At 37.8% G+C, this 27,429-nt stretch overlaps 1 protein-coding gene and 1 pseudogene across 3 annotated transcripts in view; one reads left to right on the plus strand and one right to left on the minus strand.

Annotated features, from left to right (window-relative positions):
* Trpm7 (transient receptor potential cation channel subfamily M member 7) overlaps nucleotides 1-27,429 on the minus strand; it is a 103,001-nt gene that overhangs the window by 58,445 nt on the left and 17,127 nt on the right. For all 3 annotated transcript variants that reach the window (XR_003736881.2, XM_028892731.2, XM_028892730.2), the window contains exons 2-10: nucleotides 20,034-20,113; nucleotides 14,267-14,305; nucleotides 13,167-13,365; nucleotides 10,186-10,399; nucleotides 7,921-8,045; nucleotides 6,731-6,902; nucleotides 4,082-4,256; nucleotides 2,571-2,694; nucleotides 458-530 (exon numbers count right to left, since the gene is read on the minus strand). Coding sequence is in view for 2 of the 3 variants with exons in the window: in XM_028892731.2 (XP_028748564.1) it covers nucleotides 458-530; nucleotides 2,571-2,694; nucleotides 4,082-4,256; nucleotides 6,731-6,902; nucleotides 7,921-8,045; nucleotides 10,186-10,399; nucleotides 13,167-13,365; nucleotides 14,267-14,305; nucleotides 20,034-20,113 (1,201 nt within the window). In the remaining variant the exon portion in view is untranslated. The remainder of the gene's footprint in view (nucleotides 1-457; nucleotides 531-2,570; nucleotides 2,695-4,081; nucleotides 4,257-6,730; nucleotides 6,903-7,920; nucleotides 8,046-10,185; nucleotides 10,400-13,166; nucleotides 13,366-14,266; nucleotides 14,306-20,033; nucleotides 20,114-27,429) is intronic.
* On the plus strand, nucleotides 22,602-27,015 carry LOC114709084 (annotated as a pseudogene).

A 27,429-nucleotide genomic window follows, 5' to 3' on the forward strand; every position in this document is an offset into this window, starting at 1 on the left:
ACAAAAATAAACCACAGATGCCAGGGCAGCTCCCATGCCCAGGAATAATTGGTCAATACAAAACCTGTTACAAGTTTAAGGAGATAATTGAGTCTGGAGGCATAAATTTTCAAAAATAAAAATAAAAGTTTACAGGACAGAAAACTACAAATCTACAAAACTAATTTGTTGTTAACAAAAAAGTAATAGTGTCTTTCATTTAAAAAAACAAAAAACTATTGAAAACCCACTCACTCCTTAACCTTTAGCTAAATGAAAAGTTCTACCTTATATAAATAAGAGGTAAATTAAAGATTATAAGATTTTAGAATCTTACCTTTTTAGACAAGCATGGTGGCTCAGACCTTAAACCCAGCACTCAGGAAGCAGAGGCAGGAGGATCTACATGAGTTCCAGGACAGCCAGAGCTATGGCAAGACTATGTCTCAAAAAACCAAACAAAATAAAAAACACTTACCTTTCAGCAGTGCAGTAAGAATGGCCACATCTATATCTTGATGTTCCTCTGATCCAATGTGGAAAACAGTGATCTAGTTCAAAATATATTAATAGTATGTCTTTATTTATAAAGCTAAGGTATTATAAAACAAAAAACAATTTCAATTACTACAGAGAAAAATGTCTTTATGTAGATTTATATAGAAACATATCTGCAGGACTGGCAAGATGGCTAAGTGGGTAAATGTGCTTGCTTGCCATATGTGACGATTTGAATGAGGATGGCCCTATAAGCTCATGTTTGAATGCTTGGTCCTCAGTTGGTAGAACTGGTGGGGAAGAATCAGGAGATGTGGCCTTATAGGAGGAGGTATGTCACTGGGAGTAAGCTTTGAGGTTTGGTAAGCTATAACATTCTCAGTTAGCTCCCCTCCCTCGTGGTTGTCTCAACATGAAAGCTCTCAGTTACTGCTCCAACTCCATGTCTGCCTGCTGCCATGCTCCCTGCCATGATGATCATGAACTCACCCTCTGAAACTGTAAGACCCCATTAAATGCTCTTTTGTAAGTTGCCTTGGTCATGGTGTTTCTACACAGCAAAAGAAAAGTAATTAAGACACCATACAAACCTGACAACTAAGTTCAGTCTCCAGAAACCATGTAAAGGTGGAAGGAAGGAACTCACTACACAAAGTTGTCCTCTGACCTCGATACATGCATGCCCACACAATCACACACACACAATATTAATAATGTTTTTATACAGAAATAAATTTTTGAAGTCACTTACAGATTATTAACTCTATACACATAATTGATCTAATATTTCTTTTCTTTTTTCTTTTTTTTTTTTGAGCTGAGGATCGAACCCAGGGCCTTGTGCTTGCTAGGTAAGCGATCTACCACTGAGCTAAATCCCCAACCCGTAATCTAATATTTCAACCCTAAATGAAACAGAAAATTAAGATTATCACTAATCAAATGTATCATCAGGCATATCCAAAAGTAGTTTGTTTCATATAACAATCACTTCTTTTTAACTATCTTATGTCGGCAGGAGAGATGGCTCAGAGGTTAAGAGCACCGACTGCTCTTCCAGAGGTGCTGAGTTCAATTCCCAGTAACCACATGGTGGCTCACAACCATCTGTAATGAGATCTGGTGCCCTCTTCTGTGTATATAATAAATAAATAAATCTTTAAAAGAAATCTATCCTATGTCTGTCAGCTGACTAAGCAGTTTGTGGGTAGAGGTTAGAGATTACTATCAGGACAAATCATGTTGCTCTTTCTACAGAGTGAGCATTTATTCAAGTGATTAATGTATTCCTTTTTTTTTTTTTTGCAGAAAATTCCTGCAATGTAGGAAGCTTTTACCTAGGTACTTTTCAAAAAGTAAAAGGTAATTACTACACAAGTACAAAGTGTTCAACTACCTTCATTTCATGTAGAACAAAGCCTGCAATGAAACACAATGACATCAACACGTGATCAAAGCCAAAGACCAAGAAGTGACAGCAAGTCTATGTTCCTATCTACTTACAAAACTTACAATTTTATCTCTGAAAATAAGCCTATGTTTACATGTATGACACGAAGCACACAGACCTTTAGTCTAGTAGTCTTCAACAGAGGAAAAGGCTTGAAATACTTTCCCAGACATCTGTTAGAGAAGCCACTAGCACCTATAGGTCTTCTTCTCCTTTGTGGACGTGTGTGCAGGGGTGGGGGGTGGGGGTGTATGTGTGGTTTGCACACAGCATCCACATAAAGGCAAAGGGCAATTAGCAATAGGTGGTTCTCTTTACACCAGGTAAGTTACAAATTCAGGTCATCAGTTTGATGGCAAGCACCTATAGCCACAGAGCCATGCTGCTTATTCCTCTGCAGTCTTCTTAAATACTAAGCATAGTCAGTGGAGACTCAGTTATGAAAATTCCTTTAGAAGAATAAATACAATGTCTCAACACTATATAAAAATTAGTCTTTAGATGCCATCACTCAGCTGGAGATCAATAAGTAAATGACAGAACAGTTTTAAAAACTTAAAACACAAACTAAAAAGTTATATATTGTATGAATCAGACGTGCTTTAAAAGAAATAAAATATTTATTTTGCTGAAATCTACTCACAAGCTCTTTTTTTTTCATGCACTCCATCAATGTTTGAAATAAATGAACTGCTTCACTCTGGCCAAAGTTAAAAGTTTTTTTGATAGTTGATATAATATCAGGCTCTGCTGCATCAGGAAGATTCCTGGTAGAAGAAGAAAAACAACTTACTTCACTTTTACCTTCTCTATAGGATCAAAACAAAGTACAGGTAGACCCAAGCAAGGCTTCTGAAGGTTCTATAGTAATACTAAATAGTAACTTCCTGAGACACTCATTATTAATCTATGGCATAGGAATGGAGTATTTTCACTTCAAATTATTTTGTGAATGTTTTAAACAAAGTATGTGATATAGTATTAGTACTCAAGATTTTACAAGGTATCATAAGGATAATTCTATATTATGACTTATAAAACAATTTACCAAGGTGTCTTCAACATGGACACATTTACACAGCTCAAAGTATCAAAATGCACAAGTTCATGATCAAAGTCTCTGTTGGCCTAGTTTCACTTCAGTTCTTTTCAGGAATCACAAAAGTCAACAAATGTGATGTTCTGTGGAATATTCCTTTACGCTGTGTGAATATATGTCGCTGTGATTGCTTTAATAAAGAAGCTGACAGGCCAATAGCTGGACAGGATAAGGTTAGACGGGAGAACCAGACTAAGGACATGGGAAAAAGAAGGGTGATGTCAGTGGAGTCACCAGCAAGACATGGAAATGAAACAGGAGATGCAAGATGAAAGAGAGGTAAAACCATGTGGCAAAAAGTAGATTAATATAAACGGGTTAATTAAAATTATAAGAGTTAGCTAGTAACAAGCCTGAGCTATTAGCTTGAGCATTTAGAATCAATAATAAATCTTACTGTGATTATTTGGGAGCAGCTGCCAGGACACAGAAAAACTCCACCTACAATGTTCTAAAATCTTTTTCAGTAATTTGAGTTATTTTCTTCTTAAAAGTGAAAATTCACAAGTTCCTGTGTCATCCTGGCATAAAGGGCATACTACTCTCTGCACATGCCAGTTTGGGTATATGTGCTGCCATAGGCGAGCACAAGTATCTCCTCCTCTGGAAACAGACTCATACATCTTCTGCCCATTTAGTTAACTGCTAACGTTCAGAAATTTAACACACAGGTTCCATCTTTACTCAGCTATAACCATTCCACTATACAGATATGCCAAAATTTATTTATTTAGGCTTCTTCTGGTAGATGTTACACTATGTCCTTTTCTTGTACAAATCACCCTACAACAAGAAATTCTATACAAGTGTTTCCCTGTAGAAACCATTACATGAAATTAAACTATCAGGTCAAAGGTATGTCTCCAAAGCAATCATGGTTTTCTAAAGATGACCACACTTTAGTTCATTCCAATAGTGTATGACACAAGCTACTGCCTTAGATCTGAACAAAGTATTTTATTCAATCTGAAATTTTCATGTTCATTAGACAAAGGAGTCCAGTACTGCTTAAAGTTCAAAACTCTAATATAAAGTCTGCTATACTCTACACTCACCCTCCTTCTTCTGTCTGCTTATGGATATATGCTAGTAAATCGGCAGCTCTGCCTGTCCCTTCACACACGACAACTGGAACAGGGGGGCTTTCCTGAAGGTACTCCAGTACTGTAAGGATGACATTTGGCCCGCCTTCAAATATCAAAGCCACCACAGGAACACCTTGCCCAATTCCTGAAAATCATAAAAGTTTAATTAGTAAATCTGACAAAACTTAGTAATTTAACCTTATTTCTTATGAGACAGTTGGCTTTCTTTGATGCACTGGATGTAGTCAGTCTCATACAACGGAACACTAAACACTTAATCGCTGAAATCTGTTCTGGGTGATAAAATCAGAAATTCAAAAAATGACTTAGTGCCAATGAGAATGTGCATATTTACTGAAAATAAACTTTTATGTATTTATTAATTGAGCTCTTGGCACGGTATATATTAGGATTAATTTGTGGCTTAGTATGCCTAGTTTCTTTGTTTTTTTCTTAGTTTTGAAAGTCTTGTCATGTAACCCAGGCAAGTCAAAGATCCTCCTGTCTCAGCCTCCTGAGAGCTGTGATTACAAGCAAGAGCACCATGTGGGGCTTGTTTTACATTTTAATACTGTATTGGTTGAATTTCTAATATATATCTACTTTTATTTAATTTTAATAAGAATCTAAGACCAGGGCTGGAGAGATGGCTCAGCAGCTAAGAGCACTGACTGTTCTCGAAGAGGACCTGGGTTCAATCCCCAGCACCCACATGCTTAAACTCATCTTTAACTCACAACCTGCTTTAACACCAGTCCTAGGGGATTTGACACTCTCTTCTGGCTTCTGTGGGCATCAGGCATGCACACAGTGCACAGACATATGATATAGGAAGATGAGACAACCATAAATGTTAAATAAATAAATAAATAAATAAATAAATAAATAAAATAAAATAAAAAGAATCTAAGACCTCTACAAGATAAAAGAAACTAGTGAAGAATACTACTTTTCATTTTTACAACAACCTAAAGTGTGGTGACAAAACATAAAATACTTTTTTTTAAAAAGATTTATTTATTTATTATGTATACAGCATGTATGACTGCAGGCCAGAAGAGGGCACCAGATCTCATTACAAATGGTTGTGAGCCACCATGTGGTTGCTGGGAATTGAACTCAGGACCTCTGAAGAGCAGTCAGTGCTCTTAACCTCTGAGCCATCTCTCCAGCCCCCAATAAAATACTTCTAAGTATAGGTTTATAAAACATCACTAGTTCTCAGAGTGGGCAAGACGGCTCAGTGAGCAAAGCAAAGCATCAATGAGTTCAACTGCCAAGTTCCACAGAGGATCTTGAGAATCAGCTCCTAGGAGCTATCCTATGACCTCCAGACACCCCACATTGGGAGAGAGGAAGTAATAAAGTAGAATAATTGTATTTATTTAAGATGTCCTTTATGTGTATAAGTGCTTTGTCTGCATGTCGGTCTGTGCACCACATGTGTGCCTAGTATCCTCTGAGGTCAGAATAGGGCACTGTATCCCCTGGAACTGTTGTTATGGACAGTTGTAGGCCACCATGTGGGTGCTGGGAACTGAACTCAGGTCCTCTGCAATAGTAACAAGTGCTCTCAACCACTGAGCCATTTATCCAGCCCAAGAATATTTTTTAAATTACTGCTTTACACAAACGTTGTGACTCTACTATGTATGCTCTTCTGTAATTTTTCTATTTCTATATCACAACATCAGAGTTCATCTTCTTGGTGTACTAGGGTTATAGAATTCCTTCTACTTGTAATAAAATATAGAGGTTGAAGAAGAAAGTTCAGTCACAGTTGGAAAGGAAAATCTGTTCCAAGAACATCAGCTTTGAAGACTCATTTGCCAACAGCAATATAGACTCATTTGATAAACTTTAGGCAAAGTTCATTCTTACTGGTATTGCTCCTTTTACATCACTATTGCCTCCCTACTCCCCCACCCCCACCCTTTTTTTCCCCTTTTTTCTTCATGACAGGGTTTCTCTGTGTAGGCCTGGCTGGCCTCAAATTTACAAAGATCAGTCTGCCTCTGCCTCCAAAGTGCTGGGATTAAAGGCATACGCCACAGCTACATCACTATCTTGAATGTTGAAGATACATATACATATTAGAATCACCACACATGCCGGGCATTGGTGACACATGCCTTTAATCTCAGCACTCAGGAGACAGAGGCAGGTGGATTTCTGTGAGTTCGGGGCCAGCCTGTTCTACAGAGTGAGTTCCAGGAAAGGTGCCAAAGCTACATAGAGAAACCCTGTCTCGAAAAACCAAAAAAAGAAAACCATAATAATAATAATAATAATAATAAATAATAACCACACATTAAGGCTGTTAGTTATTAAGTACTTTGAGCTATAGGGGTTTACAACAGCAACAAAGTTTAAAAACAAACGAAAGTTTTTCTTTTTGGATTTGGCCTTGAAACCTAAGTATGCAACTTGGCTTGAGACATCTTTTCTTAGGTCGTACCATTTTGTTTAAGATCAGCCATTTTTAGATGCTTTGTAGGTTTTCTTGCTATGTAAAAAAAGGTGTACTTATTTGAAAGAGCATGCTACTTTTCAAGTATGCTGCTGGCTATTAATACAGCTTTGAATAATTAAACAGTAACAAATCTGTGAACTTCTTACTAGCATGAATTCTTTGCTGATTGATGGTTTTTTCAAGGTCTCGTCTCAGTCTGACTTCTGCCCCATACTTCCCAACAGTGCCATCATCCACCAATATGAAATGGGAGTGGAGATTATTTAGAACGTTCAATTTGCTCAGGGGATTCAATAGGGTTTGATAAGGAGCAACCACCTAAACAAGAGCAAAAGAAGAGACGGTGGAAGGCAGCTGAATGTAATACAGCGTAAGTTAAATTCTAAAGTGACCCACAAAAGGTATCATTCTATTTTCATTTAGATATGAAGAAAAAGCATAAGCTTTTAAGTATTTGAAGATGAATAACAGATTGAACCACATAATTACATATTCCTACTTTCTGCAAAATTATGCTTTTTATCATCACATGCAAATGGAGCGGTATGGAAGTATATATACAGTGCTAATACACTGTAAGGTTATTTAGTGAGTAAAGTACAATACAAAAGACAATAAAAAAAACAGCAAAATATGATAGTGTTATTTTCCAAAGCATAAATACAACCATTTCAAGCTGACATTAGAAATTTAATAACACTCGAAAATGATCTCCATAATTCAGTTGTTGTTGTTTTGTTTTTTGAGACATGATTTCACTATATAGTCCCAGCTTGCCTGGAACTTACCACATAGATCAAGCTAGCTTTGAACTCAGAGACTGGCCTGCCTCTGCCTCCATTGCTTCATGATGGCATTAAAGGCCTGTGCCACCATGCCCAGCCAGTTTTATTTTAATAGGCTTGTGATGAATATCTATAAACCAATTCACATCTTCAACCTATTCAAATAAAATTTGATTCCTAATCTTAATGACAAAATTAATCATTAATGTTATAAACAGAGGGCCGATCTCTAAGTTCGAGGCCAGCCTGGTCTACAGAGCAAGTTCTAGCACGCCAGGGCTCTCAAAATACAAACAAAAAAAAATCAATTACAAATATTAATATGATATAGAAAACATGTTAAAATAACATTCTACATGAAAGACAGAAAACAAAAAGTACCAACACTATTATAAGCATTTATACTGATAAATGCATTTTCCAAAGGATCAGAAAAAGGCAACTGGAACTTTTGTTTTAAACTTAATGTGAAAGTATAGTATAGCCTATCAAATCGGCCAACATTATTTCTGTTTAAGCTCAAATTTAAGACATACAAAAAGCACTCTTACATCTCTCCCAACAAGATCATTTCTGTTTTCTATCACTCCCCATGGAGCTATTCCAATAGTGCAAATCTTTCGAGATGATCTGGAAGCATGTTCTTTGAGGGCATCACCAACATGTTTTGCCACACCTGTTCATACAAAATTTATTCACCATTAGAAAAACCCTGTATTTACCTTCTAACATTACAATTTATGATGTTTCTTTAAATAGAAGATTCTAAGGCTATAAGATCCTAAGCCAAGCTTACAAAAAATGTAAAATAACCAAATAGATTAACAAAACAAAATCCCACAATATCAAATCCACTGCAACTGTTCAAAACACATGTAAACTGAATCCTATCACATTGGTAGGTAGGCCTAGTCCTAACCAACTGATGTATCTTTTAGTTTGCTTCTTGTAACATATTAGATCCCCTCTTTCATATAAAACATAGGAAATAACATCTTCACTGATCTTTTCCCACTGTTTTCCTCACTTACAGTCCATTTTCAAAACACATTCAAGTAATCTTTGTTCTTACCAATTAGCACCTTAAGAAACCTTCACTTCTTATTCAAGAAGCAAAGACACAATGTTTGTAATGGCTTTTAAGACCTTAAAAAGTTATCAGTCTGTGCTCCACTGCACTTCCATATCACCATGCTTTACCATGTCCCAAGAACTTCTGACCAACATTCCTTGCTTACTTCCCCTTATGTTACAATACACTACTGATTTTTCTCATCTCTCAGTGCTCTGCTCTAAGTTTTTCTGTTTCTTTGTTTCCTTTCATCTTTCTTGAAATGTCATCCTATCAGTAAAAATCTGCTTACTCTTGTCAACTTGACTGAATTGAAAAGTGAAGAGACTGGTAAAACTCAGGTATGGGTGTCTGATGTTTCCAGACACATTTGATCAGGGAGGCTCTGATGTGATGAATGGATTCATAGTACAATGCCATTATTTAGAGGTCATGAAGGGAGGAGGTAGGGCCAAGCTGAAGGAAGCAGATCTCTAGGGACATGTCCTTGCTCCTTATATTTCCACCTCCCTGCTTCCTGGACAATATAGCATGAACTTCTCTACCCTGCCATGCTCTTCCCACCATGGCAGACTGACATTTCTAGAACCATGAGTCAAAATAAACAGTAACTCTCTTTAAAGGTGGTTTTTCTCAGGTACGGATAATGTAAGGAGACAGATATAGTAGTCTATCATTCTGTGAGATGGTGCTTCTTTATCCCATGTTTCTGCATAGCACTGGTCATCTAATATACTATATATACATATCTAAATTATCCTCCTACTGCATACATATCCCCCACTATAATACTGAAAGTGTCTATTTTAAAGAACAATATATATCCTAGAGCTCAAAGAATGCATAACAATGAGGCTCAATAAACAATTATCAATAATGAATCAATGAGATACTTAAGGTGATTTAAATAAATAATTATGTTTCACTTTAATCATTAAAATTAACCCATCCTCCTTCAATTCAAAGTTTAAACATTATACAAAAGATCTTGAATGAAAGGGGAATAATAGATAAAAAATTTAATTTTTGAAGGCCATTTTTTTCCACAATTTTATTTTTATGTGCATACAAGTCTGCCTGCATGTATGTATGTGAACCATATACGTCCCTTGTGCCTGACAAGGCCAAAAGAAGGTGTCAGATTCCCTGGACCTGGACAACTGTGAGATGCCATGTGAGTGCTGGAAACAAAATTCATCCTCTGCAAGAGCAGCCAGTACTCTTTACTGAGCCATCTCTCTTGCTGGCAAAGGACACCCCTTTACCACTACCAAAGGAGCAGACTATCACTCTTCTACCAGTCTATCAGTAGTCAGAAAATGATAACACTTTGCTTTACAGTAGAGTCAGCAAATAATTTTGTAAAGTACAAGCAAGTAAGCATTTTGACTGTGCTGATTATTAACTTACTAGTCTTTGTTACAATTATTCACCTTTGCTATTGTAGCACAAAGAGATAAACAAATGAATGTGGTTATGTTCAAATAAAATTTTATCCATACGAATAAAGATTAACTAAACTGGATTTGGCATACAGGTTAACTTTGCCAACTTTTGCTCTAAAGTGTGTATTTTAATGGCCTGAATGACAACCAAGCAGATTAAGTTATTTTTACCAGTGATATTACCAAGGATTATAGATTAATAGAAGAATCAAATGTATTTATAATTTATTATTTCAAATGCCTAACTGATATGAAAGACTGACAAATATATTTAATAAAACTGACAGTGTTCATATTACCTGTGTTTACTCCTCCAGTTAAAATCCAAGCTCCAGTTGTAACCGCAGCTTTAATAAGACCCTTTCCAAGCAACTGCTTGATTCTTGGATGAAGCTCAAATTTCTGCATGCCTCCGTGTACAGAAATAACAAGTTTGGGTAACTCCATTTGCCATTCTTTAAGCAGAAGTTGCAGAATGATTTCAGGTTTGGTATCATATGACAGTCTCACATACTAAAACGAACAAAGGGCCAAAATAACAATGTTCAGAGATTTAATAATGCAACATTATCTGTTATTCAAAAAAATCTACTTGCCTAGGGTTGGTGGCACATGCCTTTAATCCTAACATTTGAGAGACAGATACAGGCAGATATCTGGGAGTTCGAGGCCAGCCCAGTCTACAGAGTTGTTGTGGGATATTTGTACACTGTAAAGGTGTACTGTTGTGATTGGTGTAATAAAAAGCTGAATGGCCAATAGCTAGGCAGGATGTATAGGCTGGATTTCTGGGGAAAGAAAGGAAGAAGAGGAGGATAATAGGCATGAAGGAGAAGCCAGGAGACATGGGAAGGAAACAGGAGGTACCAGATGGAAGAGAAGTAACACCATGTGATAGAAAATAGATTAATATAAATGAGTTAATTTAAGTTCTAAGAGCTAGTTGAGACAAGCCTAAGCTAAAAGCTACACTTTCATAATTAATATAAGTCTCTGTATAATAATTTGGGAGCTGACTGGTGGGACAGAGAAAGACTTGTTACATATGGGGCCCAACTTTCAGGCACATATTTCCACGTAAGGCCTGAGAAAACTTTAAAAAAAAAAAAAAAAAAAAAAAAAAAAGCAGCACACGACTTCCTAGTAACCCAGTGCTTGCGACTTACAGAGGTGGCTGCTGACCAGGGAGCACTGGAGCAGCTGTCGCGCTAAGCACAAACAGCACAGGCTCAGCAAAGTCCCAGAGCTGCAGATGCTGCTCCCAGCGGGTGCTGTAGACATAAGGCTTGGCTCTCACAGACCTGAGCAGAACAGAGCCAGTGGCCAGCTCAGAGCCACGCAGCAAGCGGGTTTAAGGCTTGGCACACACAGTCAGAGAAGGCTGCAGATGTACAGCAAAGCAGTCCAGACCAAGAAAACCTCTAAAACAGGTACAGTAAAAAATGAGTATAGACAGTCATAGGGAAAAAAAAAAGGTTAAAAACAGTAATAAAGTCTTTAAAGAAGGAGTAAAGTAATTATATTAAAGTATTAATATATATCATATAATAATGTATATTAAAGTTTTATACATATGCTTATGCGCGATGTAAGGGTGAAAATGCACAGGGCATCTGGATCCTGTATGGTGCTTTCAAGACTTTAAATTTTTTGAATGCTGATGAGATAACAGCAGCTGCTGAGAGACACTGGATTATGAAAGGAACTGTTAAAGTAAAGCAATCTATGTATTTTAAGAATGTCTTAACTTTAAAATGGAAGTCAAAAAATATGTTGCATTGGGGGAGAGGTTATGCCAGATTTCTCGGGAAAGAAAGAGGATGAAGACTATAGGTACATGAGAGACATCAGAAGACACAGAGAGGAAACAGGAGGTACAAGAGGAAAGACAGGTAATACCACATGATAGAATATATATTGATATAAATGGGTTTATAAATTTAAGTTATAAAAGAGCTAGTTGAAACAAGCCTAAGCTAAAGGTCGAGCTTTCATAATTAATACAAGTCTCCCTGTCATTATTTAGGAGCTGGCTGGCAGGACAGAGAAAGACTCCTTACACAGAGTGAGTTCTAAGCTAGCCAGGCCTATACAGGGAAACCCTATCTCAAAAAACAAAAAAACCAACAAAAATTTACATAAATTAGGTAACATTTACATTCCTAGAAATATAAAATAGCAAATGGCTTTTAAATTTTGAAAATTTTTTTGTGATATATAGTACTAGCACTATAACTCACACAAATTAACAGATATCCATTTATCTATTTATACTCAATTATTAATTAATTCATCAATAGCACTTACTGCCCTGTTTAACTATGAGTACACAAAGAGTAAGAAACATTAAGACAAAGAACATATGTTTTAGAAACCAGTCAGCTAAAAAGCAGTAAGAACTTATGGGATTAAATAGGAAAACTTGGAGATGAATATGTACTACTTTTCCTAAGACAGGGAGGAGGAAGAACAATGCAAAGTTTATAAAATGTCAATGTAAATGATTAACAATTACATTACAGAACTCTTAAATACACAGAATTTAAATTCCTGCCAACAAATGCATATAAGTCATAAGAGAAATAATGCAGTTACAGATATTCTGAAAGTTCTTACATTGTAGAGTGGTAAAAATGAGAGATGGTTAATTTTTAACAGAGAGCAAGTTTTAAAAACTGTGTTTATTACAAGATCACACTAAAGAACAGATAATGTATGAATAAAGGAAGCCAATAACAAAAAAAATTATTTAACAAAAATAAGACAGGGGGATAAGGAAAAATAGGGAGACAAGCAGATAGCTAATACTATGATAGTTAAACTCAAATACAAAGATTTAATTTTAAAAAATAATCTATACAAGCTACTAAAAAGATATTTTTGGGGAACTGATTTTGTTTAGCAGACAGGCTTTTCCTATACTACCTAGACTGATGCCAAAAGTGGGCTCAAATGATCCTTGTACTTTGCTTTCTCAAGTAACACTGTGACAGGCGCATGTCACAATGCCTAGAAAATGATGTCTTTTACCTTAAGAAAAGTTTAAAAGGGAAAGGAAAGAAAGGAGGTTTAGCTCTCCTTTCAGAAAACAGATTCTTTCAACAGAATTCAAATAAGACTTTTTATAATGATAAATGATTTGATCTATAAAAATACAATAATTCTGCATTTATGTCAACCTATATAAATAACTTTAATATATGCACTGAACAATACTTTTTTATTGCTACACATATTACAAGATAATTGAAATAAAAAATAAATCAAAAAAGTGACATACCTTAGCTCTGTAGGAATGAGAACCCCCTTGAAAATTGATGACTCCGTAAGCATCTGTTGGGCTCTGTTCCGTGTGCTTTTCCACAGACCATTCTTCTATTGCCTGATTAAAATGTTCACCCAATTTCACATCTGAGTATTTCATGGCAAGACTTGCAGTAAAGCAAGCATGTTGCTTGACCAGACGACCACAGAAACACCTAAAGAGAAAAGGCAAGATCATATAGCACCCTTTCACCAGGCAACGGTGGCACACTCCTTTAATCCCAGCACTACTGGACGCAGAAGCAGCCAGATCTGTGAGTTCAAGGCCAGCCTGGTCTACAAAATGAGTTCCAGGACAGCCAGGGAAATTCTGTCTTGAAATATAAATAAATTAAATTAAATTAAAATAGAGACCTTTCAAAAAATTAAGAGTGATTGGAAAGGGGTAGGAAGGGTAACAGAACCCCTGTGATACGACAGTAACAGAGGAAAGACTGGCAAGGGAAGGGCTAACGTGGACATGGGGAACAGGGATATGGGGGAATAACCCAAACTGTGCATGTCTGAAAATGCTGTAAAGAAACCTACTCATTTGTAAGCTAATCAGAAAGTAAATTTAAAAATTAAGTTACTGAAAAACTGGATTAAAGTGAACATAAAAAGTTTTGACTTTTTGATTCTAGGGTTTTTTTGTTTGTTTTTTACCACAGACTATGAATAGAATAAGTACAATAGTATATGATAATGAAAAATTTAGTGTAAGCCATTTATAAATTGTGGTATATAAGAGAAATAATATTCAGCTACAGAATGAGATGAACTTTGAATAGACACGATATGAATGAAACACAAAATCATGCCGCCAGTGACATAAGCCAAACACCACAATGAATTTATTTACACGACTCCAGGCACACAAAATTCAAGAAAATGCAAACTAACCTATCTTTTCAAAGGGTGATAAATGATTGCCTGTGGCAGGAGCAGAAAGAGTGATAGTATGCTACCTAAAACTACTCTAGAACATGTGAATTTTATCCCACTGTGTTATACCTAGTGAGTGTTTCTCATATATCAGTTATTCTTCAAAATTTCTGCAACGCATACTAAACGTACCTGACAAGCTGCTGACAGATCTGACATCCTGGAAGACATCTATAAAATGCAGAAAGGTAAATTATTACTTCATGAAAAAACATTTATTTTAAAGTAAACTACATTAAATTCATACAAAAGTATGAAACAAAGGCAAACTATATTATATAATTAATTTCAGTGAAACCATAGATCATGTACACCTTGGGTTTATACATTCAAATGACCCTTTTTAAATTTTCATAGATTTATGTTTTAAGTATTATTAATTTTGAAATAAAACTAAGCAGCTACAACAGAGTAAAATGACAAATTTAACTACATAAAACTACATTTACATGTAGTAAAAATCTGCAACTAATAAGATCTAAACATAAACTTTTAAAACAAGTTAGTTTCCCCAATATATAAAGAGCTTCTTTAAATCAATTTGCAAAAATCTAACATAAAAAAATGAAAAAATATGAACAGAGTTGACAATAAAAACATATATAAAGATTCAGTTAGGAAAGATTTTAAAAATATTTGAATAGCTTCATGAACATATAGAGAAGTTTTTTATCTGCTGGTGACCTATATTTTGTGAACTGTATTTTTATGAAAGACAATTTTATATTTGTCAAAATAAAAAATACCAATTCCTCACACTCTATTTCAAGTTCTAAAAGTATGGACCAGAACTGGAGATGTAGCTCAGTGGTAAAACACCTGTCTAACAGGCATGGCACCCTGGGTTCAACTCCTCAGCACGGATAACAATAAAGCATTTTGAAAATATGTACTAAAGTCAGTCTAAAGCATTTGAAGTGTATGTGAGAAATGAAAACTGTAACACAATACATTATAAGCATTTTGAACATCAAAGAGAAAAACAATATAATTTAAATGTTCACCAATAAGGTACTACTAAATGATTCAGACATAGAACTCAGAAATGCAACAAATGAGAATAAAGAACTAAGCTGGGCTATAGCTCAGTGGTGGAGCCCCTGCCTAGCACATGCAAGGCTAAGAGTTCTATTCCTAATACCGCTTAAAAAGTTTTCAGTCTAGTGTGATGGTGCATATGGGAGGCAGCAGCATGGCTCTAAGTTCTAAATGAGCCTAGTCTACATAGCCAAGTCTCAGGTCAGTGAGGGCTAAACAGTAAGATCCTGTCTCAAAAACAAACCAAACAAAGTGAAGCGATGATCTCCAAAGATAAGTCAACACAACAGATAAAACAGTATATATGTTAAAGTTGGGAAGAAGGTTATACATACATCTGCTTGGACATGCAAAGACTATTTCTAAGAGGTTTGGAAGGATATGCTTCCTTGATCACTTCAACTTGGTTTTCTCTATATAGCCCTGGCTGTCCTGGAACTCACTCCAGAGACCAAACTGGCCTTGAACTCACAGAGATCCACTTGCTTCTGTGTGCCCTACCATGGCCCAGCTCCAACGTATTAATTTTTTTAAGATTTATTTTATGTGTGTGGGAGCTTTGCCTGAATTTATGTTTGTGTATCAAATGTGTGTAATGCCCTTCAAGAAGAGGGAACCAGAACCCCCTTGGACTGGAGTCACAGACAATTGTAAGCTGCCATGTGGAAGCTGGGATTTGAACCTAGATCCACTAGAAAAACAGTCAGTGCTCTTAACCAGTGAGCCATTGCTTCAGCCCTCCACATTGTTTTTTGATTCAGGATTGCTTTCACTGAACCTGGGAGCTGCTGTTTCAGCTAGATTAGCATGTCAGCATGGCCCCTGGACATGCCTGTTCTGCCTACCACAGTGCTAGGATTACTGTGTACATGATACCACACTCAGCTTTAGATGAGTGCTAGGGAGTTAAACTCATCATTCACTGCTCTTTATTCAGGTCTCTCTGGAAGGTATATCAAGGAATGGACAGTGCCAGAATATTGTGTTGAAGTGAATTTATGGCCAAAGAATAGTAGTGGAAAAAAGAAGAGTTTCATTTAAAGTATTTGATAACAACTTGTGGTTTCTTTAATGTCTGATGAGTGCTTATATTATTTCCACTGCAACAAAACCACAACAAAGTCCTTATCAATAACAGAATCTATTGATTTTGTTTGAGAGGGGAACAAGGTCTCACTATGCAAGCCTTGTCTGGCCTGAAACTCAGAAATCCACCTGTCTCTGCCTCCCATGTGCTAGAATTAAAGGCTTTCACCACCACACACACCCTGCCAAATCTATTGGTTTTTGTTGTTGGTGGTGATGTTTTGGGAGGGTCTTGGTAGATTTTGTTTTGTTTCTCTGTATAGCCGTGGCTGTTCTGTAACTCGCTCTGCCTGGAACTTGGAAATCCATCTGCTCTGCCTCCCAAGTGTGTCACCACTCTTGGCTCTGAATCTATTGTTTTTAATAAAGAAAAAAAAAAACCCACACTTTTCTGGGAGAAAAATGGTGTCTCAGAACTAGTATGGTAAGTTAGAATCCTAAATAGGAAGCCCAGAGTTAGGAACTATTCATCATGTTTCCCTGTGATATAACAACAGAACTCTTTAGTAAGCTATAAGATATTAGAAAAAAAAAAAATCACAGAATTTCGTTCTTTCAAGCGACATTAAGGTTTTATAATGACTGAAAGAGTTAAAATCCTTTGCAGGGTCTGGTAAGTTGCCTCAGTCAGTAAACTGCTTTCCACCCAAGCATAAAGACCTGAGTCTAGATTCCCAGCATCCACATTTAGGAAAGAGAAATGGGGTGGGGAGGACTAGAAACAACAGTGCATGCCTGCAACCCCAATACTGAAGGGCTCCCTAGAATTTGCAGATCATCTAGCCTGGCCACTGGGTGAGCTGTTTCAAAAGGTAAGATGGAGGGTTGCCACATGAATGCACACATTCTACATAAACACACACACCCATACACACAGGTACTCTCACACACACACATATATACACACACAAAATTAGAGAAAAAAATTTTCAGAATTTACTAAAATCTGGAGAACATTTTAAAATATATTTTCTCTAGAGTCATCAACTAAATTCAAATTTATAACATACACTATTATGGCCAACTAAAAATCAAGAGGCTGACAGTTTCAGCAGTCCTGATAAGCAGAGGACTGAAACGGTATCACCTGAGTTCAGGAGTTCAAAACTAGCCTGGGCAACACAGCAAAGTTCAGTGCTAAAACAAAAGAAAAATGGGCTAGGAGATGGCTCAGCAGTTTAGAGCACTTAAAGGATCCAGTTCTGTTCCCAGCAAACACATGGAGGCTCACAACCACTTGTAACTCTAGTTCCAGGGAATCAGTATTATCTTCTGGCCTCCATAGGCATCATGCATGCAAATGATACACTTAAATGAATGCAGGTATACCCATACATATAAGGCACATTTAAAAAAACAAAACAAGGGGCTGGAGAGATGGCTCAGAGGTTAAGAGCACTGGCTGTTCTTCCAGAGGTTCAATTCCCAGCAACCACATGGTGGCTCACAACCATTTGTAATAAGATCTGGCACCCTCTTCTGGCCTGCAGGGATACATGCAAAACAGAACACTGTATACATAATAAATAAATCTTTAAAAAAAAAAAAAACAACCCTTCCAGGCATGATGGTGTCCACTTTTAATCCCAGATAAATCTGAGTTCAAGGCCAGCCTGGTCTTCAAAGTGAGGTCCAGGACAGCCTGGGCTGTTACACAGAGAAACCTTGTCTTGGAAAACAAAAACAAAACCAACCAACCAACCAACAAAACCTTTAAAAAAAAAAAAAAAAAAAAAAAAAGGTAAGAGAGTGAATGGGGGGCGGGAGACGGACATGGAGAGGAGGAGGGGGAGAGGGATGGGGGGGAGGGAGAGAGAGGGAGAGAGGGAGAGGGAGAGAGAGGGAGAGAGAGAGGGGAGAGAGAGAGAGAGAGAGAGAGAGAGAGAGAGAGAGAGAGAGAGAGAGAGAAGCAAATGGGTCAAACACTCCTTTCCTTTAATCTTAGCATTTGGAAGAAGAGGCAGGCCAGCCTGGTCTACAGATCTAGTTCCAGGATGGCCAGAGCTACAGAGAAACCCTGTCTTGAAAAAACAAAGAGAAAAAGAACAGCACACTTCAAAAAATACTATTCTCCATTTATCACTATTTCTTAAAGATAACAGAATCCACTCTCCTAGCCAATATTCAAGCATTGTATTAGCTGCCAGTCATAATTCAATCTCTTACAAATCATTTGGCATTACATAAACAGTGGAGTCCTTAAATACCAAAAACAACAACAAAAAGTATTATTGACAAAAATCTTTCAGGGGGGGGGGTAGATCAAGCCCAGTGCTTCCTGGTAAAGAGGTGCTGATCATTTAGCAATTTTTGAAAGAATTATATACCTAGCTAGGTATAGTGACCCATGTCTGTAATCCCAGCACTCTGGAGGTTGAGGAGGGAGAAAGGGAGGAGAGGGAGAGGGAAAGAAAGAAGGAAAGAAAGAAAATCACATATCCAAGAGTTACAGAGCAGGTAATCTGACAGAGAACAGGGTCTAATGGAGAGAAAGGGCAAGATCCAGTGATCTTCTGAATCAGCAGTTCTCAACATGTGGGTTGTAATCCCTTCGGGATAACCTCCATATCAGATGTTTACATTACAATTCATAACAAAATTAGTTATGAAGTAATAACAAATTAATTTTATGGTTGGGGGTCACCACAACATGAGGAACTGTACTAAAGGGTCAGAGAGTTAGGAAGCTTGAGAACCAGTGTTTTAAATGCTTGCCATGTTTCTTCCCTTATAAGATTAGGGAATGACCTTTGATTTGTATTTTTAATTTATTCTTTACTAATTTTAGGCTTCAGAAAAAAATCTTACTAATTACTAATTACTTTTTACAGTTTACTAGTGTGTGTGCACACTATGGCATGCACACAGAAGTCAAAGGACAGCTTTCAATGGTCTCTCCTCCAAGGTCATCAGGACTGTACAGAAAGCCCTTTTACCTACTGGGCCATCTCTCACTGGCCCAAGAATGTTTCTTTTAAATTTTTATTTTATTTATTTGTAATTCTGTGCATATGTGTGTAACTGTGGGGGGAGATGTATACATGAACGACAGCAGAGTTCAAATGAGTGTGTCAGATCTGGGGCTGGAGTTATAAGCAGTTGCGAGCAGCCTGATGTGGATGTTGGAAACTGAACTTGGGTCCTCTATAAGTTATAACTTATGACAGTAAGCACTCTAAACTGTTGAGCCATCTCTCTAGTCATATTATTTCTTAGATATTTCTTTCACAAGGTCAACTTTTTCTATACTTATAATGTCCTCAACTGTCAAATTCCTTTCCTCTCAAGGCCATTTTAAAGATCAAAAAGGCAATCAGATAACTATAATTCTCTGGTGACAGTTTTTCTAATAAATATTAATCAATATACATAAACAGGAATACGAGAGGCCTTAGGTTTGATCTCCAAATAAGAAGGCAGAGGAAGTGCCTACTGAGTTCATATTCTTCAGCATCAACCGTAACATGTATATTAAGATGCCCAATAAACAAAATCTGAAATATCTTTTTGTTCTTGGGATGGGGGTGGTAGTGGCAAGAGCTTCATTGTAGCTTCTACTGAGATTAGACAGTTAGGATTCAGAGACAGGTAAACGGTGTAAGGAAGAAATTCCAGCACACTGGTACCTTGCTTAGTCTCCCTTGCCATTCTCAATAGAAAAATTAACAGTGACCTTAAATTATTATGTATGTGACTTTTGTTTACTATAAGCAAATAACAATAAATTTACATCTAAGTTTCAAGAAGATACAAGAAGAAACCAACGTGTGCTTACCTGTGAGGGTCTTTGGAGCTTGGTATAATATACACACACTCCCTCTTGGTCAAAGTGCTCTCTATCCAGGATTTCTGGGACTAAAACAGAGTTCAAAGATGGTTTACAATTTCACAGCCTGCTAATCTAAGGAAATAATTTCACAACACATACACAAAAATGTGTGTGGTATTTAATTTTGTTTTAATCCACTAAATATGTGCTATATACTATTCTCAGTGGTGGCACACCTAAATCATTAAAATAATTCCACTTAAATCCAACATGATTTAACAGCACTGTGCCAAAGGAAACAAACCAAGTGTGAGACTCATAGTAAGCCTCAAGAGGGATTAATGTGATCCTAAGCCATTTAAAAGAGCCAAAAGTGACAGTTACATTTAATTTAGAGAAAACAAAAGCCCTAAGCTATCAGGTATTTCTAGAAAGCTAAAGGGCACATAAATGGCTAATGGTACAGCAATACAAAAAGACAGAAAGCAAAATTCTAGTCAAAGGAAAGATAGCAGGAAAAAATGTTAAACATCAACAGAAATAAAGGTTATCTATGATCTACTCAGAAAGCAGTCAATCTCATCTGATCTTGGAAGATCAGATGGGAGATACAGTAAGTTATTAACTGATTACAAACATTTAATCTACCAAATTTATGTAGATATATATCTTTTCTGTAAGATCAACCACATCAAACAGATTTTAAAAAAAAAACAAAAAATCGATGAGGATAATTAAACAATTCTAGAGCACATACATTTATCACATTTCTCTCTATTCAGGAAAGGTATTTTTAAAAGTTTTAACTCAATTAACAAGTTCAACTTGGTGAACACATGCCTATTTCTGCATCCCACATAAGACCCATTCACTTTCTTCAAGCACACATAGGAATTTCACAAGAAAATGACAGTATATTTATCCATAAAAGATGAATCAACAAATATTCATACAATGTATACTTGTAGAACATACTGGCTGATCACACTGTAATTAACAAAGCACAGATAAAATCGGCCCTCAATATTCACAATAAAATACTTAAGAATCAAAACAAAAGTCACAAGTATCTACAGTTCTTGGAAGTGAATGATGGTCAGTCTGTTCTAGCTTGCTTCCTTGTGGTGGTAGTGGTGGTGATAAAATAAAACACCTCGAGGAGGAAAAGGTTTGTTTCATCTTACACTTCCAACTAACAGTTCATCACTGAGGGAAGTCAAGTCAAGCAGAGCTCATGAAGAAATACTATTTACAGTCTCACACAGCTACCTTTCTTTTTTGTTTTGTTTTGTTTTTGTTTTTTGAGATAGGGTTTCTCTCTCTAGTTTTGGAGCCTGTTCTGGAACTCACTCTGTAGCCCAGGCTGGCCTCGAACTCAGAGATACTCCTGCCTCTGCCTCTGGAGTGCTGGGATTAGAGGTGCCACCACCCAGCTACCTTTCTTACATAGCCTAGGCCCACCTGCCTAAGGACAGCACGACCTACAGTAGGTGGAGCCTTCCTACATCAAGCAACAATTAACAACGTGCCGGCCAGGTGGTAATGGCACATGCCTTTAAACCAGGTTCTCTTGAGTTTGAGGCCAGCCCAGTGTGGTCTACAGAGTTCCAGGACAGCCAGTGCCACACAGAGAAACCCTGTCTCGAGACACCCCTCCAAAAAAAAAAAAAAAATACTCAAGTATCATTTGCTCACACATACAGGCATACACATAAACAATTATATAGTTTCTTTTAAGCCAAGCATAGTGGGGTACACATGTAATTCCAGTACTTGAGAGACAAGAGGATGGAGCATCTTGAGATCCAGGCCAGCCTGGGCTACCCACTAAGACCTTGTTTCAGGAACACAGACAGACAGACAGACAGACACACACACAGACAGACACACACACACACACACACACACACACACACACACACACACTCATACACACTCCAAGAAAGAAAAGATAAAATTAAAAAACATCACTGAGCCAGTAAGATGGCTTGGTAGATAAAGGTGTTAACCTGAATCCAATTCCTGAAGCCCACATATAGGAAGAGAGAACTAACTCCCAAAAGCCAGCTTCTGACCTTCACATGTGCACGGACATACACATGCACCAAATAAATAAGTGTAAATAGTAACAATAAAGAAGAAAAAACAACAGGAAGGAGAACTAAGGCTATCAAGTTAAGTTATAAGAAGTTCCCTAATGTTGAGTAATTAAAGATTGTAGAACCACAGCTCAGTGTCTGAGCAATTCTTAGTATGTACAGTCCCTGAGTTCAATTTCCAGAACTACGTAAGAAAAAATTTTTGTTATATCCTATGCACACACATACATACACATACACACACAAGCATGCAGACATGTGCAGACACACAGAAACAATACAGAAGGATATATTTCTAAAGGAAAACTATACAAGAAACAAAACTAGGAGTAAAGGTCAAACACCCCAATGATAAATCTTAATTCATCTCAAACCCACTTGTTTCCAAAATTCAATCATTCCGACTTCGTTCAAATCTCCATTTACTGCTAGGAAAGGTTCCTTTGAATGCACTTACTTAGACAAATATTATACCATGGCCCTCAGCCACCAAAGTCACAAGTGAGGCCCTATGGAATTTAGGGTCTTTTCTCAACATTTTTTACACAACAAAACTCATTTTGCATAGTATTTCCAGAACCTTCTTAGTCTAACTAAAATCTGGTTATCTGCTGAAGAATGTGTTTCTCTTCCATCACTCAGGAAAGAAAACACGTGAGGAAAACTGTGGCTTCACTACCCTGGCAGTCTTTTTAGAACACCTGAAACCTGATGGATTGTTTTGTTCCTTAGGTATACCTGCATTTCTTTCCGAAACTCCCACCTTGCCATCATCATTCTGTCTCTTCTGCCACTACTGAGAAAAACTGAAGCAGGCAGAACAGAACTGCAACAAACTCCTATTAGAGCTGGCAAGTTGGCTCAGAGGGCAAAAGTAGGTGCAGGACAAACCTAGTAACTTGAGTCTGATTCCTGGAAAAAGGCCAGAGGAGTATTATGCATTTTGTGACCAGCCTGGGCTACATAGTCAGACCCAGTCTCAGTAAAAACAAACAAAAGAACCCAAAACAAAACAACAAGATTACCTTCCTACTGTATCAACACAGTCACTTTTCCCCATGTGACAACTATGTTCTCACTCAAAGCCAACCACTGGCCCTGGACCCCATACCAACATTTCCTTTCACCATAATCTCTCTCATAGGTATTTTTCCAACTCTTATTTAAAACTCTGTGCTGCCCATTTACTCATCAGGCACCTGCCAGTCATATTAATCTCCAACTCTTTAAAGACAAAATACAAACCTTTTCTTGACTCCACTTTTCCCTCAAGCTAAACAGTTCATGTTTCTCCCTCTACTTGATACCACAAAGGGCACTAGAACAAAGTGTTGGTTTTACTTTCTTCATCTCCTCCAATACTTTCTAGAATCTACTGTATATAGTCAGGTTTTTTCAAGTCAACTTTCCTTGTGTAAGTTTCACTGTTATTGAAACAGAGTCTCGCTATGTAACTCTGGTTGGCCTGGAACTATAAAGATCAAACTGGCCTCAAACTCAAAGAGATCCACCTGCCTTTGACTTTAGAATGCTGGGATTAAAGTATTGCACCAATACACCCATCTCTGAAATACGTCTGACAGACCACCAACTAACATTCTTTAGATCCCCAGGTCAATTCTCAGATTTTGTTCTCACTTATAAAAGAAAAGCACTTAATAAAGTAGATCATTACTGACTGTTGCTACATGGTCCACTCTTCATTTCCTTTCCCAGTTTTTTTGTTTGTTTGTTTTGTTTTGTTTTCTAAGGTGGGGGTTGGTTCTCAGGGACTGAATTCCGGGACATGCCCATAACTAATGACGTTCTACCACTATGCTATATACCCAGCCCTCTCCAGTTGTTTTTATTTTCCTTCCGTGAGGGAGGGAGGGAGGGAGGAGGGAGGGAGGGAGGGAGGGAGGGAGGGAAGGGAGGAAGGGAAGGAGATGAAATGGAAATGAAATGACAAGACAAGTCTCACTATGCAGACCTGGCTAGCCTAGAACTCTAGGGCTGAAATGCAATGGTCTGAAACTCAAGAGATCTGCCTGCCTCTGCTTCTATGCTGAGATTAGTAGCCCCATGCCCAACCTTCCATCTCAATCTTTTAATGGCTGGTATATTAATTTTTTAATTTTTTAAAGATTTATTTATTTTTTATGTATATAGTGTTCTGTCCTCATGTATGCCTGCATGCCAGAAGGTACCAGGTCTCATTACAGATGTTTTGGGTTTTTTTTGTTTGTTTGTTTTTGTTTTGTTTTGTTTTGTTTTTTCGAGACAGGGTTTCTCTGTAGCTTTGGAGCCTGTCCTGGACTAGCTCTGTAGACCAGGCCGACCTCAAACTCACAGAGATCTGCCTGCCTCTGCCTCCCAAGTGCTGGGATTACAGGTGTGCACCACCACCACCCGGCTACAGATGGTTTTTGAGTCACCATGTTGGTGCTGGGAATTAACTAAGGACCTCTGGAAGAGCAGATCTCTCCAGCCCTTTAAAAAGTTATTTCTACATTCCATCCCAACACTGAAAAAAAAAAAAAAATTGCAGGCCAGGTGTGGTGGTGCACACCTTTTTGATCCCAGTACTTGGGGGTGAGTTCAAGGACAGCCTGGTCTATATAGAGATCTCAAACAAAAAATTGTATTTCAATCCAAATCTTCCACTTAAACTCTTATATCACATATCAACTGCCTGGCATTCAGCTCTTTTGAGACCTAAAATGCACCTCAAACTTAAAATTGAACCTTCATGCAAACACTCATTCTTCATGCAGTTTTGCCTATCTCAGCAAATGGCAAATTAATTCTCTCAATAATGTAATGACTGAAATACAGCTCTCTACTGTGGAGATTACAAGAGCCATCAAGACCAGAATCCAAGCAAAGTTATAAAGAGAAATCTACATACACCTAAAATGCTTCCCTCATATGGACTGTAGGTAAGTCTGTGGTTACTAATGATTGACACAGAAAAGCCTACCACACTGGGGCCAGTGCTATCTATCCCTGAAAAGGAGGTCCTGGTTTGTATAATATAGCAGATGAGCAAGCCATATGATCAAGCCAGGAAGCAGTGTTCCTCCATGACTTCTACCTCAATTCCTCCCTGTAAATTCCTGCTCTGACTTCTCTTAGTGATGGTGGAGTGTGACCTGAGAGCTGTAAGCTGAAATAAATCCTCTCCTCCTCAGTTTGCTTTAGTCATAGTGTTTTTCACAACAGAAACAGAAACCCTACCTAAAATAGAAATTGGTACCTACATTATATGACATTTCTATAACAGATCTGACCATGTTTGGGGATAACTGTCAAAAGACATTAGAACTTTGGGCTGGAAAACCCACTGAGTGTTCGTAGTTTAATGAGCTGCTGTGGGAACTCAAGATAATGCTGAGAACAGAGCAGACAACAGAGGCCTAGCTTGTGTCATTTCAGAGTAAGTTTGAGTTCCTTATTAAAAAATTATATGGGAACCATTCCATATACTGAATTAAGAATCTGTGGTTCTGGTCATCTGGAATAGAAGAATCAGCTTTCGTTAACAAGAGACCAGAACCACTAAAGTGAAATCTTTGCTTTGTTGGGACAATCCATACTGGTCAACAGGGGCTGAAGAATCAGCTATGATTAAGAAAAGAACAGCTTGGGATAGAGAGATGGCTCAGCAGTTAAGAGCACTGGCTGTTCTTCCAGTGGACCTGGGTTCAATTCCCAGCACCCACATGACAGCTCACAACTGTCTGTAACTCCAAGATCTGATAAACATACATGCAGGCAAAACACCAATGCAAATAAATTAAAAATAAATAATTTAAAAAAGAACAGAACAGCTTGCCAGATGGTGGTGGTACACTCCAGCACTCAGGGGGCAGAGGCAGGCAGATCTCTGTGAGTTAGAGGCTAGCCTAGTCTACAGAGTGAATTCCAGGATAATCAGGACTGTTACATAGAAAAACCTTGTCTTGGAAAATAAAATTAAAAAAAAAAAAAAAGGAAAGAACAACTCTTTTCATGGCGCCTCCTAGGCAGTCAGCTGTGTCGAGGTGAAGCTGGATATCTCCTTCCCAGCCATCAGCTGTCAGAAGCTCGCTGAAGTGGGTGATGAACGCAGACTTTGTACTTTCTGTGAGAAGCACATGGCCACAGAAGTAGCTGCTGGTGCTCTGGGTGAGGAGTGGAGAGGTTCTATGTGGTAGAATCAGTGGTGGGAACAACAAACACGGTTTTCCCATGAAGCAAGGTGTCTTGAGCCATGGCAGAGTGTGCCTGCTGTTGAGTAAGGGGCATTCTTGTTAGAGAGCAAGAACTGAAGAGAGAAATCACAAATCTGTTCTGGGATGCCTTGTGGATGCCAATCCGGACACTCTCAACTTGGTTATTGTTAAGAGGGAGGTGGAGAGAGAAAGGCAGAGGGAAGGAGGGAGGGAAAGAGTGCATGCATGTGTGTTTTCCTGGACTAACAGAGAACTACTGTGCCTCAAAGGTTGACAGATACTACTGTAGCTCAAGGGTCGGGCCAAAAGAGCTCACAGAGTCTGAAAGCTTTTCAATCTCTTTAAAGAAGATGATGTATATCAATATGATATCAGACAGTCCTTGAACAAAGACTATAAGGAGTCCAGGACCAAAGCACCCAAGATTGAAATCTTGTTACTCCATATGTCCTACAACACAAACGCCAACATATTACTCTGAAGAAATAATACAAGAATAAAAGCAAAGAACAGGTTTCAGAATATGCTAAACTTTGGACAAGAGAATGAAGGAAGCCAAAGAAATGTGCCAGGAACAGATTGCCAAGAGACATAGATGTGGACTGTCTGAAAGCTTCTACTTCTAAATCTGAGTCCAGTCAAAAATAAGTCTTTAAGAACAACAAATAGGGGTTGGGGATTTAGCTCAGTGGTAGAGTGCTTGCCTAGCAAGCACAAGGCCCTGGGTTCAGTCCTCAGCTCCAACAACAACAAAAAAAAAAAACAAGAACAACAAATAACCCAGGAGTGGTGGCGCACGCCTTTAAACCCATCACTTAGGAGACAGAGGCAGGTGGATCTCTGAGTTCAAGGCCAGAGTGAGTTCCAAGGCAGCCAGGGCTACACAGAGAAACCTTGTCTCGAAAACCCAAAAAAATTAACAAATGATCAAAACTTGAAAAAAACTAGCCAGGCAGTGGTGGCGCACACCTTTGATCCCAGCACTCAGGAGGCAGAGCCAGGCGGATCTCTGTGAGTTCAAGGCCAGCCTGGTCTACAGAGTGAGATCCAGGACAGGCACCAAAACTACACAGAGAAACCCTGTCTTAAAAAACAAAACAAAAAAAT

The sequence above is a fragment of the Peromyscus leucopus genome, chromosome 4 (assembly GCF_004664715.2).
Source record: "Peromyscus leucopus breed LL Stock chromosome 4, UCI_PerLeu_2.1, whole genome shotgun sequence".
Lineage (NCBI taxonomy): Eukaryota > Metazoa > Chordata > Mammalia > Rodentia > Cricetidae > Peromyscus > Peromyscus leucopus.